At 40.5% G+C, this 13,890-nt stretch overlaps 1 protein-coding gene across 3 annotated transcripts in view; it reads left to right on the plus strand.

Annotated features, from left to right (window-relative positions):
- Window positions 1-13,890, plus strand: part of dock11 (dedicator of cytokinesis 11) — a 75,661-nt gene that overhangs the window by 50,985 nt on the left and 10,786 nt on the right. For all 3 annotated transcript variants that reach the window (XR_011691004.1, XM_071478024.1, XM_071478025.1), the window contains 12 exons: window positions 278-398; window positions 679-745; window positions 1,642-1,689; window positions 2,017-2,162; window positions 3,863-3,978; window positions 4,384-4,521; window positions 7,018-7,200; window positions 7,514-7,627; window positions 9,186-9,401; window positions 11,566-11,623; window positions 12,873-12,979; window positions 13,741-13,863. Coding sequence is in view for 2 of the 3 variants with exons in the window: in XM_071478024.1 (XP_071334125.1) it covers window positions 278-398; window positions 679-745; window positions 1,642-1,689; window positions 2,017-2,162; window positions 3,863-3,978; window positions 4,384-4,521; window positions 7,018-7,200; window positions 7,514-7,627; window positions 9,186-9,401; window positions 11,566-11,623; window positions 12,873-12,979; window positions 13,741-13,863 (1,437 nt within the window). In the remaining variant the exon portion in view is untranslated. The remainder of the gene's footprint in view (window positions 1-277; window positions 399-678; window positions 746-1,641; window positions 1,690-2,016; window positions 2,163-3,862; window positions 3,979-4,383; window positions 4,522-7,017; window positions 7,201-7,513; window positions 7,628-9,185; window positions 9,402-11,565; window positions 11,624-12,872; window positions 12,980-13,740; window positions 13,864-13,890) is intronic.

Genomic DNA, 13,890 nt, shown 5'->3' on the forward strand with positions numbered 1-13,890 from the left:
ATGTGGTACTACATAAATAAAATCGCTCATTGTTTAATTATAAGACCCCAGAGAGATATCAGACATCGTGTCCATGCAAACAAAAAATATAGAATAAATCCACACAATCTGAATGTAACTGTGCTGTCTCTTCTTCATCCTGTGCAGCCTGTTTTTTTTTTAAAGGAAAGTTTTTCACTGTAAAATCTGTTGATTTTAAGGATGTAGACTCATTTCCTTTGGCTGCATCATCTCGCCACTATGTGCGTGTTTTTGTTTGTGTTGAACTTTCTTACAGCTGCAGAGACGTGGCTCCACCATGAGCAGCAGCCCCATGCCCCCAGCCGGCAGACTGGGACAGTATGAGATCAAAGGCCTCCTGTTCTCTTTCCTGCACATTGTCAAGACCTTGTCAGAGGGTAAGTCGTTCCCTATCGCCACGTTACACAGTCAGGCCTTCACTGACTGCACACAGGATATGATATAACTACCCCTCCTGCTATTTTTGGGATAGAGCCTATGCAGAAACTTGGCTCGGCTGTCTCACAAACAATAAGCCAGGCTTCACCCGTGCAGTACGTGTGGTTGATTTATCTGCGCGACTCCTCTAAAACCAACAGGAGCTATTTATTCAAAGTTGATGAGTGCCATTTAAAAAACAACATGCATCATAGGCTTTGTCTTTCTTCTCGTCCACAGACACTCTCATGGCTTACTGGAATAAAGTCGGCCCTCAAGACATCATGAACTTCCTCAGTTTGCTAGAGTGAGTAGCGCATGAAAGAAAGTACTCTTCCCCATACAGTGGCCTGTTGTAATGCATCGAAACCTTTTCATTTTCTGTAACATATTAAAAGTCAAAGGGTGACATGACAATGGAAAATAAACTGAGCCAATCAGAATTAAATCATTTAGAAAACAATAATAAATTAATTTTACTGTTTGTACTGTGAGTCTCTGCTAATGGAGACAGAGCATCGGCTCCCAAACACGACACTCTGTTGTGTGTCCACAGATCTAGTCCACAGACACAGCAGTAACACTGCCTGCTGTGCATGTCTTCTATGTGTTTTTGGTGGCTCCACTTGGACAGTGGCACCACAGTGCACAATGAAGGCATTTTCAGACAGCTTAAGTTAGGTCACCAGTCCCGCAGTGTGCGTTGCCAAACTGATGAAGGGGTCACATACTCGAGGTCGAGCGCACAGCCTTCCTTCTTCAAAGTGTGTGATCTCTGGCCATTTTCTTTTTAACAGAGGGTTAAGAGGAAATCTAGTGAAAGTGGGCAGAATAAAAAAAACACAGCATCGGCACATATTCATTAGCTAGCTCGTAGGTCCTGTATGCCGGTCGTAATGGGGACTGACAGAATATAGTTTGGGGAGGGCCTTGAGTGCAGGATGAGTCATGAAGCGTTTAAAACCGTTTTACAGGAAGAGAAAAACCATTGATTTTGATGTAAAAATACTCTGATCTTTTTTTTTTTTACATATATTTGGCATATAACGAGATAAATGAACAATTAACAGAGGTACACAGGATTAAAACTGACTAAAACTGAATCTGTTCTTTAAAAAAATACCAGGACTGAAAAATGAAAGTGTTCATGCACCTGTTCCCTGCTGCAGCTAATATATCTTGTTATTTAACCTCTTCTTGCAGGACCTGTCTTGTTCAGTTTCGTTACATTGGAAAGAGGAGCATTGGCCGGTAAGCACTGTGGTCTCACCTGTCGTGCCTGCCTTATCTATCTGAAATATGAAACCCGGCTACATACACTCCGAAGACTCCAAGTTGTCTTGGCTGATTTCACAGAAATGTTGACGCTCTTGGGTTAATCATTATATCACCCATTGTTTCTAAAGGTCCCATATTCTCTTATAAAATACTGTGTTAATTATTATTATAATAGACATCTGCAGCTTGGTCTCAGCGGCTGACACAGGGCCTCGTTTTCTTTCTGTATTTTTTCCTCTCCATCGTTCAAACAAATTAAAGCTCCCCCTCTCTCTCTCTGCGGATGTATTATTTATGTAGGACTCAGGATGTTTGCGTGCCGAAGCTGTTCTCCTCTGACAGGAAGTCTCAGACGATGCCAGCCATGCGCTGCAACCGAGCCAGTCTCATGCAGACTAAGATACACCAGTTCAGCACCATGGAGGCCTCGCTCACTCTCAATATAGGTAACTACACGCTTCAGGTTATCTGCAAAGCGTTGGTTTTATGGGTTTATTTCCAGGCAAGTAGACAGGGCATACACATGATGTATAGTGTCTCTGATCTGTGTAAAAACTACATTGTTCTTTCCAGGAAACGGACAGGAAATCTGGACCAGTAAACAAACCTCACAAGAAATGTTGTCCCCACTGACCATATAAAAACATACAGTTATCAAGTGACTGCTGTCCTTTATATCGACTTAATCTGTGTTCTCCTAGTAAATGCACAGTTGACCCGATAGCCGATTAGTTGGGGTGCACACCATGTAGTGTAAGCTGATAAGCCTTGAGCAGGCAAGTCCTCGGTTTGACGCCCGGCCGGCCAGCCTCTTCGCCACATGTCATTCCCCCTCTCTGTCCCCCGGCACTGTCCTATCAAATAAAGGCTTAACTTAGGCAAACTTTTAAAAAAAGGTGTCAGCTTTATGGCATAGCTACAGTTTCCAAACCACTTCAGCCTGGACGAAACAACACAAATCCGAAACAAAGACGTATTCACACACGCGCCCAGGTTTGAACTTGACAGCTTGATTTGAAGAGCTTAGGCGAGGAGATGGCCGCACGAGTCACTCATTCAAAGTTAATCTCACATAGTCAGACTCCTGCCTTACTGTAGTCTGAAGAAATGTTGTTGGAGACTGTGGTAATACCTAGAAACAATGACGTGCACCAAGGTAATGACAAGTTTGTAGCTGAATGGATACAAGCCAGAAATGCAGGGCAAAACCAGAAATAGATCTGGTTTTTCTTGTATCTGATTGACTCCCTTTATTGTGAATAGCACTGAAGCTTTAGGGGTGTAGGGGTGTTTCTTGTATTTTCACCTTGGGTTAGTTAGCACCTTCTGGGGAGATAGTTCCTTTTGTTGATTGTTTTGCCCTTGGTTCACCCTGAAGTTGTCTCTGGTACCTCATTTTATGATAAGCCAGCGGAAACCTCCTCATATTTTTATGTTGCGCTTCTCTTCTGCTTGACTGGAGCGTAACAGGCCTCTGTGAGCTTGATGTGCTTGCATTCAACCGTGCCTAAAATCAACACTTGATTGATGCATGCAGCATACGTATTGACCAATTCTGCACAGGCTTGCAATACATTTCGACTTTCGGGTGTTTGGAAAGGGATTCATCTTGCAGCAGAACCGTGACCCTGAGTATGCATCAGTGCTACGACAGGCTCAGTTTGTAGATCTCTGTCAGTAAACGCAGGATTAAAGCCATTGTAAAGCTTGTTTTTGCTGTTTGGGGAAACTTTCCTGTTGCTCAGCTTCCCTGTGAAATGATGACAAAGGTGATATATGTGTCCACTATAAATTGCATTTTTGCGCTCTATTTTCATTCATTTTAATGAGAAACAGCAAGTTATTGATGTTCCCATCAAACAACATGCTAACGACGGGAAATTTAATCAAATAGAATAGTGCAAGATGTTGAGATTGTCCCCATGAAGAGTTATTAAACAAGAGTTATTGAGTCTTATTTAATTCATGTGCAATCAAACCCAGTAAACAATGAATATTTTTTCCGTTTGAATTCATTTAAAATGAGAAAATTAAAGCAGACCAGACTTCAGCAGGAGCAGCACCGGTACTGAAACACAGCGTGGTAATCATCAGCACAGAAGTGTGTGATGAATATGAATATGTTGTGCGCGTGTGTGTGTTGTAGGGACGGGGCCATCAGAAGCAGAAATCCACCATCAGGCTCTGCTAGAGGGCAACATCTCCACTGAGGTCTGCCTGAGTGTCCTGGACGTCCTGTCGCTTTTCACACAGTGCTTCAAGGTCAGCACACACACACACACACACACGCGCACACACACAAACACAAAAACAGACATATTGACTCAAATGTGACTAAACCTTCAAATAAGGGAAGCAGTAGGTGGATGTGCACTGCAGCATGTATTCTACATTGTTAAATTTGGGTGTACAGTGACGTCCCAATGGCTCATACCATATAGACACACTGAGCCCTGAGCAGCAGGTCCCTTGTTTGACTCCTGGCTGGTTGGGCCCTTTACTGCATGTCTCTCCCAGGTTTCTGTCTGTCTCCACTTTCTCTGTCCAAAAAAAAAAAAAAAAAAGGCCAAAAATTAACTTTGTGTGTACATGTGTGTATGTATGTGTGTGTGCACTTAGGAATGATGTAAGTCAATGCAAGTGTTTGTGTGTGTTTGTCTGTGTCAGACCCAGCTACTGGACAGCGAAGGTCACAACCCGCTGATGAAGAAGGTGTTTGACGTGTACCTGACCTTCCTCAAAGTCGGCCAATCAGAAGCTGCCCTGAGACACGTGTTCGCCGCGCTCAGGGCTTTCATTAACAAGGTATGTCAGCACGCTCCTTCATACGTACACAGTGTAAAGCACGTCTCCAACAGTGAACTGTACGTGACAAAGACAGAGATTGACGATGAACGCTGGAATGTTTGTGTTGCTTGGATGCTCCCTGTAACCTTTACACCTCCAGAAAATAAACAAAACGGTTGTTCTCTCTCATTCTCCTATAAATAACATCCAAAACTATTCTAAAGACCCACTGTCCCGTTGAAGTGAAAGGACTATTGAGAAAAGCAGACGATGCATACAATAAATATGTCTCGTTTCCTCTTTTGTTGGCATCACTGCTTCCTTGTTTCCATGGTCACGTGTTATTACTCATGATTGTACGTATTTTTAGATACATTATCCACACATTCACTGGGGAGTAGAGGCATGCTCCAACAAGACTTCCTAAGGAACAGGACCACCCACTTCCAAAGTGGTGTCCTCTGATAGCATCAGCGTGTTCTGGCATGAGTGTTAGAGATAGACCTCTGCAGAGAACAACAATCTTGTTCTGGGAGGTACCTGACAGAATATCATGCATTAGGAAGAAATGCACCATGAGTTGACAAAAACACAGTTTGTAAAAAGACCAAAACAACAATGACTTGATCCCATGCACAATTACCACCAGTGTAGTTAAAGGAGCTATTTGTAAGTTTTGTTATTGCTACATAGATAGTGTTAGCATTAACAGACTGGTAAGCTGTTTACTTACCAGTCTGGAAGAAATGTTGTGAGATCAACTATCTAGCTTCATTCCTTTACTCACTAAGAGCTGTCTCCAGAGATGGAGAGAAATGCCGATCTTAACTCTTGTCTCCATCACATTTTTTCCTTCTACTTAAGTTAGCACGCCAATCAGCTAGCCCCCATCTCTCATCACTTTCCAATGGCGATCCACTGTAGCCTCTAAACACATAGTGCTGTTCAGAGGGCGTAATATATATAGGTAATTTCTGAGTCAGTCCCACATTCATTGTCCTGCTGCCATAAATTCTCACTAGACTACAGGATACTGATTCTGATCCTGATTTGAACACACAAACAACATTCGGCTTGATTGTCATTAAATTCTACATTTTCATCATCACTAGGACTGGTGTCAGAACACAACACTTATGTTTTGGTAGTGATCAAATTGTACTTGTGACAATGAGTATCAAAAACTGTCAAGTGGCAAAGGCTGGCCTTGAATGTCTTATCAGATTCATAATTGTGTTTACTTAGTCCTATATTGTATAAAGGTAAATGTCCATGTCTTTTTTGATTATAAAGCAGGTCTAGATTCTATATTAATACTGTGCAGATCTCTTCACTAGTAATAACATGTAAATAATTTAAAGGTCCTATATTCTATAAAGTGAGATGTTCATGTTTTTTTTTAATTATTATTATAAAGCTGGTCTAGGTTCTATATTAATACTATGAAAGTATCAGAGCCTCAGTCCACAGAGAAATGCACACAGCCTGTATTCAGAAACTGAGCCTTAAAACCAGCCGTCAGGACTTCAGGAACTTTGTGATGTCACAACAAAGCAGTCACTGCTCTCAGCCATGCCCCAAGCCCCGCCCACCCGGACCCACCATCCAACCTTGCAGGATTTGGTTTCTCTGAGAGTTTACCTGAAATCTGGTTTATTTTTAATTGATCACCCAGAAAACAGTCAGTCGGCTCATGCACCTGAAGTTAGAGCTGGAGCTCCACAGAAGAGATGTAAAACTACACTGAGACGGTTTTTGGTTCTTAAAACCAAAAATATCCTCTTATGGATATCAACACTTCAAATAAAACACGAAAGTGTAAAATATGGGACCTTTCATTTATTTCACTTGACTTCACTTTCTTGCATAGACAGGCTGCTTACACAGGACAATAAAAACGAAGGCATAAATTAAACATTTAGATGTTAAAAACAACAAAATTAAAAATAAAAGATAAGGATGAAATTGTGAAAGGATAAAGAAACATGACAGGCAGGAGAGGGAAGTTGGAAAGTATTGAGAGAAAGTGGTTGGTTTTGTTCTGAAAAAAAATCAGTCCTGACCTGATAATGTCTGATGACAAAATAAAAACAAAACAGAAAAAGAGAACTCAGAATAATAACTTCCACGATTATGATTTTTTTTTTTTTTTTATTAAATGTAAAACACATTGCTGAAATCAACCATTGTTCAAGATTAGATTCTAAAAGCTGACAAAATATCTTTAAAACATCTACACAATGTGTATTTAAGCATGAAAAACCTGAGTTCAATAAAAGATAAATACACATACTCCTTTTCCTTTGTGACAGACCTAATAGTTTTAACAAAAACATCTGGCAAAGACAAATGACATTGGAAAATAGCATATATACCACATGACAGTCAGAAATATGTGTTTTTTTTGGGTCACACAGTCACTGCCATTCCCCTGCTGTCTCCCCTCCATACTTACAGTAATTTCTAATCCGTCCCTGATCTGACCTTTAATACACTAACACTTTGTCCCGTCAGTTCCCGTCAGTGCTGTTTAAGGGCCGCGTGACGCTGTGCGAGGCCCTGTGCTGCGAGGTGCTCAAGTGCTGCGTCTCCAAGCTGGGGTCCCTGAGGGCTGAGGCGTCCGCCCTGCTCTACCTGCTGATGAGAAACAACTACGATTACACCAAGAGGAAGACCTTCCTGCGCACGCACCTGCAGGTAAAGTGGTGTGAGTGTTGATTTGTGAAGAAGGGGGAGCGTGGGAACCTTCTATCCACATGCACATTTGCGGATACTTGAGTTGCTTTCGTGACGGAGGTGAAGAATGTAAAGAGGTGTGTTTGAACAGTTTAAACACAGATGGCCTGCTGTGTTCGGGAGTTTCCGGCTCTTACGCACAGTAACAGAAAGCAGTCCAGGTTTCCATTAGCTCTCAGCGGACTCTGTCAATACATGCTCTATTGAGCTTGTTTTTTCTCTCCTCTCCATCCTCTCCTCTCCATATCGTCCCTTCCCTCCTTCCTCTCTCCAGATCATCATTGCAGTGAGCCAGCTGATCTCCGACGTGGCGCTGACTGGCAGCTCTCGCTTCCAGGAGTCTCTCTCCATCATTAACAACTTTGCAAATAGTGACAAAGCCATGAAGGTAGGGTAGAAGTCAACAGAATTACAATAACAGCTCTGAATCCAATGTAATTAAACTGAGAAAGCACCCAAAGTGATAAATTCAGGGAAATGCAGTGACTGATTTTAATTCCAGTACACACACACACACACACACACATGCTTATTCTGAGATTAATCACTGGAGACAGTAATTCTGTTAATCACTACATCCTGTATGAGAGAGTGAGACGTGACAGGGCATTTCTCTCTGTTTAGTTATAAAGCGTTACATGGCAACATGCCATCATACATCACTTCCTTATTAAACTGGTCCCATAGTCATTATCTGACCAAGTGATTGGCTAATGCTCAAAGTCCTGTGTGTAAACACTAATTTGTGGAAAACTGCTTGTAGTTTTTATGAGTTGGACAATTTTACAACTCACATAAAATCTAAACACAATGGTCAGTCAGTGTAAAACCATGATCGCACTTCACTGCTCTTGAATGCAACTTTTTTCCACTGTGATCTGCTGCTGTTTGTTTGTTTGCTTGTTAATTATTTTTGTGTGTGTTTATTCTGTTTAGATTATTGAAAGTGAAAGCATGGCATCCATGATTTTTTTTTTTTTGAGGGGGGAGGGGATTTAAATGGAGGTTAAATGAATTCTGTCTTTAGAGGAGCAGCAGGATCCCATTTCTGAACCACGCTGCCTATGATATGAGATTAAATCTGCAGCGCTATTTGCTGTTATTTGTTTGTTTGGACTGTAAGTATGTAAGAGGTGAAGATAACAGATGACAGATTATCTTGCAAGGAGCCACTTCGAGGGTCAGTGGTTTAATTGTTGGTTTGGCTTTTTAAACATATTCATGCAAACTGCTGTGGAAAGTATGATGCAGCATCAAAGGCGAAAAGTATGAAAGGGATCAGATATCCTGACTGATTGGCAAATATTCAGAATTTACTAAAAAGAAAATAAAAGCTCAAAATGATGATGATGATGATGATGAAAAATGTCAGTATTATCTTGAAAAATCTTTACCTTCTACTATAATTATCACCATTTATTCTTCAAATAAAGAGTAACTTATGATACATGATAAAATATACAAGATAAAATACATGTTTAAAAAAGAAGCACATTCATGGTTTTATCTAGTTGTTTAACAGTAAGTGTGGAGACCAATGTAAAACACAATAATACTATAATAATGCATAAAATGAGACTTGTGCGTGAGTCTGGTACCCCAGTGCATGCTGGGAGGCTTCCCCACATGCCTGCCTCATGTGACTGCTATCACTTAATCAGCACTGATTCAATCATATGGGTGCTGATCGTGATTTTGATTCTCTTTTCATGTTAACATTATTTCAAAATAAGAGCACGCTGTTTCAGGATAACTTCTACTAAGACTAAAAAACCCTCAAACTGCTCTTAAAAAACTAAAATTAGCTGGATGAGAATTAAAGGATCATTTAGCCTGACAACAACATGTGGATTGGTGAAGCCACATTTGAAGAACAGGACCACATCTGTATTTTTTATCATGTTTTTACTAGATTGTATTTCTTTGCTCTCCTCTGCGTGATGCAGTCTACGGCGTTCCCTTCGGAAGTGAAGGGTCTCACCAAGCGGATCCGTACAGTGCTGATGGCCACGGCCCAGATGAGAGAGCACGAGAAAGATCCAGAGATGCTGCTGGACCTCCAGTACAGTCTGGCCCGATCCTACGCCAGCACCCCCGAGCTGAGGCGGACCTGGCTGGACAGCATGGCCCGAGCGCACCTCAAGAATGGGGATCTCTCTGAGGTATCAGCAAAGAGATTTCAAATGATATCCGTTCCACTTGTGTGATATCTGATAACCCTAACCCTGTCTGTTTCTTTATATTTTATCATTTTTCTTCTTTTATTGTTACCTGTGTTGAGATAACTGCGACTCTGAAACAGGGCAAGCTGATTTTTTGACTTCTTAATCACACTTAGACATCTTTGCATATTTTCTATGGCCTTGGGTTTTGTTTCTCAGTTCCTCACTTGATTGCTGTCCTTGAAACCCACAAGGTTTCAAGGAAGGATTACTCACCCTGTATCACTCTGGGGACTGAGGCTATAGGTTGTAACAACATAACCACAATACAGTGTAGTAAAAACCTTTATTTTGGTGTGTTTACCTAGCAATTGAAACATTTTTATTATATGTCAATAAACAGAGAAGTCAGATCATTTTATTTTGGTGATGCTGCCGTAAATGTTTGTAGTTGATTACTAGGAAATAGTCAAAACAAAGAAGTTTATATAAAAAGAAATCCATCCATCCATTGTCTATGCCGCTTATCCATGCAAGGTCACGGGGGGCTGGAGCCAATCCCAGCTGACACTGGGCGAGGGCGGGGTACACCTGGACAGGTCACCAGCCTATCACAGGGCCGACACATAGAAAAAAACACTCACATTCACACCAACAGGCAATTTAGAGTCATTAACCTAATGTGCATGTCTTTGGACTGTGGGTGGAAGCCGGAGTACCCGGAGGGAACCCACGCAGGCACGGGGAGAACATGCAGACTCAACACAGAAAGACACTGGGGCCCATAAAAAGAAATGTTGGTTAATATAATTTAATATAATAACAATGTGATTTTTTTTTTTCATTGAAGGGAGAATCTTGATCGTCTCCAGAAGGAGGTCAAGTTTAACGTAGAGCTGGAGCCTGGGTGGTCCAGTTGATTTACTGTTACCCTCAGTTCAAGTTCATTTATTTGTTTGGTCAGGGTCAGAGCACTTCTCGCAAACAGGAAAAACAAAATGACAGAGCAGCAAACCCAGCTAATCTCTCCTAAAGCATTTTTTATTTTTTGTTTTATTTGTTTTATTTTTCATTCAGCTTACGTTGTTTTCAAGGAGCTATTTGTAAGTTTTGCTATTGCTACATAGCTAATGTTAGCATTAACAGCTGTTTACCGACCAGTCTAGAAGAAATGTTGTGAGTTCAGCATCAAGCTTCATCCCTTTACTTGCCACGAGCTGTCTCCAGCGGTGGACGCAAACGCCAATGTTAACTCTTGCTTTGGCGCTATACAAATAAAATTGAATTGAATTGAATTGAATTGTTTTGCTTCTATTTCTACCACTTCCTTTCTTCTACAGAAGTTAGCATGCTAACCAGCTAGCACTGGCCCTGTCAGCCCGTCTCCTCACTTTCCAATACTGAGTCACTGTTGAGTCCAGTCCATCCTGAAGCAGGAGCACTGCTGATAGGATGTATTATAACATATTGTATTATAAAAACAATGATAGCAGAAGCTCCTGGGAAGAGTGGCTCCTTTAATTTTTAATCAGTTATTTAATTTTGTTTTGGGTTTTTTTGTTTTTTTGTTTTACATTCTGTTTTAGTTTTTTTTTTGTTTGTTTGTTTGTTTGTTTTTATTTTTATTTTGTAAATTTCTTAACAATGATTGTTTTTTAAAAAAGGCTGGGCATAGATGAATTTAATTCCTCCCAGCAAATTGAAAGGGACTCATAAAACATATGGCAACTTTCAGGCTAAATTCACCAAACATAAAAAGAAGCATCTCACTATCAGAGAAATTTATGAATAAAGAAACAGTTAGAAATGTGTCATTATTGGTAAATTGGAAACTGAAGAGCAACCGCAGGGATAAAAACAGGTTTTTACTTGGCAGCTTTCAGGCCTTAGTACATGTTGTTGCTTCAGAGGTGATAAGCTGCCAATATAATAGAAGGTGTGGCTGGTCATAGAGAAACATGTTCACGGTTTAATACTTAAACAAACTAGATCTTTCTTCTCAATAAATGAGCCACAGTAATGCTATGTAATATGTCATTGGGGTATATTGCCATTGGATCTGTAGCCTGCATGTGTTACCTGTGTTTCTGCAACATTTACTTTAGAGACATTCACTAAATCTGCTGGTGTTTGTTTTCGTTTTTTGTTGTTTTTTTTTCCACAGGCGGCCATGTGTTACGTTCATGTGGCTGCGCTGGTGGCAGAATACCTGCACAGGAAAAGTAAGGCACACATCTACACACAGACACACACACACGCACACACACACAAATACTTTACCTCCATTTGTGGCTTACACAAACATTGTAACTGAACACCGCAGCAGTGCGTACTGTGTTAATAAAAGGCCCTATTCGCTGAACCATGAAGAAATAATAGTTCACTGAGGAAGAACGTAAGAAAAAATATTTGCTTAAGGAGTTAAACTACATACCCAGTGTTTGAGGATGTAACTTTAGACTGCACACGCCACCATACAATGTTCCTCACCTTCACCAGGAAATAGTCATGCACTTGTGGTCCTCCAGGAAGATTTGCCTGCACTGGTGATGAAGAACACACCAGTTTGTTTGATGACTGTTGCTGGAAACAGTATGCAAACGCTCCACAGACTCATATTATTAGACCACCATGGTGATATCCAGTAAAAACAAAGACACGGACTGCAGTTGTTTTTTGTTTTTTTATTATTTTCTTTCTCTCATGGTCATTTTTACCTCATGCAAATACCTGCTGTTAAGTAATCCCCTAAACAAATGTGATACGGTGTTTATCTCGAAGGCGTGTCAGCGAACAAAGAGGTTCAAGGTGCAGCAGTTAGCTACAGCACTCTTATCTCTGAACAAATTTGTTTGGCATGACCAGAGGCAGCAGCACGCACACAGTGGCTCTGCCTTCATCACGTGATTTATCATGATATCATATTTATTCATTATATCACAAATGATCAAGCATGGCATAATATTTTAGCTTTCTCTGTAACATGTGTTTTTACAAAACAGTTTTCAGTTTCATTTTCAATACCTCTGTGCTGACAAGTGCAATTATAAACTGTGCAACTGCCAAATGTGTTGTTGCATTTATATTTATATTGCATAGCTGTATATTTGTGTATTACAATATAAGGACATATTTTTACATTTTATATTAATATTTATCTTCTCTTTTTATCTTTACACCTTAATCTTATGATATTCTTTATTCTTTGCTGTTACATTTCTAGTCTTGAGAGAGCAACTGTAACGTGGCCTAATTTCCCCCTGGGGATCTACAAAGTATTCTGATTCTGATTCAGTTCAAAAAGCCGTTCGCAATTGGATCTCTGTGAATTTTCATTGTTGTTTTTAGAGCCATTTGCTCAGACTCTGGACCTGTTGCAACCTTGCATAATGTAACACAGTATTTGGTAGAAATTTCCTTTTTGAACATTTGAAGCAGTTTTTGAACTTCTCTTCGGTGTTCTCTCATCAGAGCTGTTCCCCAGTGGCCTCGCAGCATTTAAGAAGATCACTTTGAATATTGAAGAGGAAGCCGCCATGAAGGAAGACACGGGAATGCAGGATGTCTATTACACTGAGGTGTGACCATCTGCACATTGTTTTCTTTCTTACGTAAAACATTCTTAAGTGACATAAAACAAATAAATAAATGGTGCATTGATTAGGCAGTCCAAACATCCTGCTTTGAACTTACAAACAACTTTTGGCATGTGTCAGAACACAGTACTTCTCTTTCGGTAGTGATCAGAATGTTCGTGTGGCACTGAGTATCATAAACTGTCAAGTGGCAAAGGCTGGCCTTGACTGCCATGTCAGATTCATAATTGTGTTTAACTCATTTTTTATTTAGATAGTTTCTAATTTAAAGGTCCTATATTGTATAAAGTGAGATTTCCATGTCTTTTTTGATTATAAAGCAGGTCTATGTTCTATATTAATACTGTTGAAATATCTAAACAAGCCGTCAGGACTTCTGTAACTTTGTGATGTCACAACAAAGCAGTCACTGCCCCAACCCCAGTCCACCTGGACCCACCATCCAACCTTGCAGAATTTGGTCTCTCTGAGTGTTTGCCTGAAATCTGCTATATTTTTATTTGATCTCTCAGAAAACAGTCGGCAAATCAGAAGAGAGTCTCAGAGCCCCTTTTCTGATTGACTGACTGACCTGTTGTTACTAGAGCTCCAGAAAGAGAGAGAGGAGATGTAAAACTACACTGAGATGGTTTTTTGGTTCTTAAAACCATAAATATATCTTTTTATGGATGTCAACACTTCAAATAAAACACTGGAAAAGTGTAAAATATGGGACCTTTAATCCAAAATGTTGCCTCTTTTAGGAAGTCTTGGTCGAACACCTTGAGGTCTGCGTGGAGGCGCTGTGGAAAGCTGAACGCTATGAGCTCATCACGCACATCGCCAAGCTCATAATCCCCATTTATGAGAAGCGTCACGAGTACGAGGTACCGCAGCAACATCCCTGCAGCCAC

The sequence above is a fragment of the Trachinotus anak genome, unplaced genomic scaffold (assembly GCF_046630095.1).
Source record: "Trachinotus anak isolate AG129_WGS33_773 ecotype Australia unplaced genomic scaffold, CSIRO_AGI_Tana_v1 ptg000005l, whole genome shotgun sequence".
Taxonomy (NCBI): domain Eukaryota; kingdom Metazoa; phylum Chordata; class Actinopteri; order Carangiformes; family Carangidae; genus Trachinotus; species Trachinotus anak.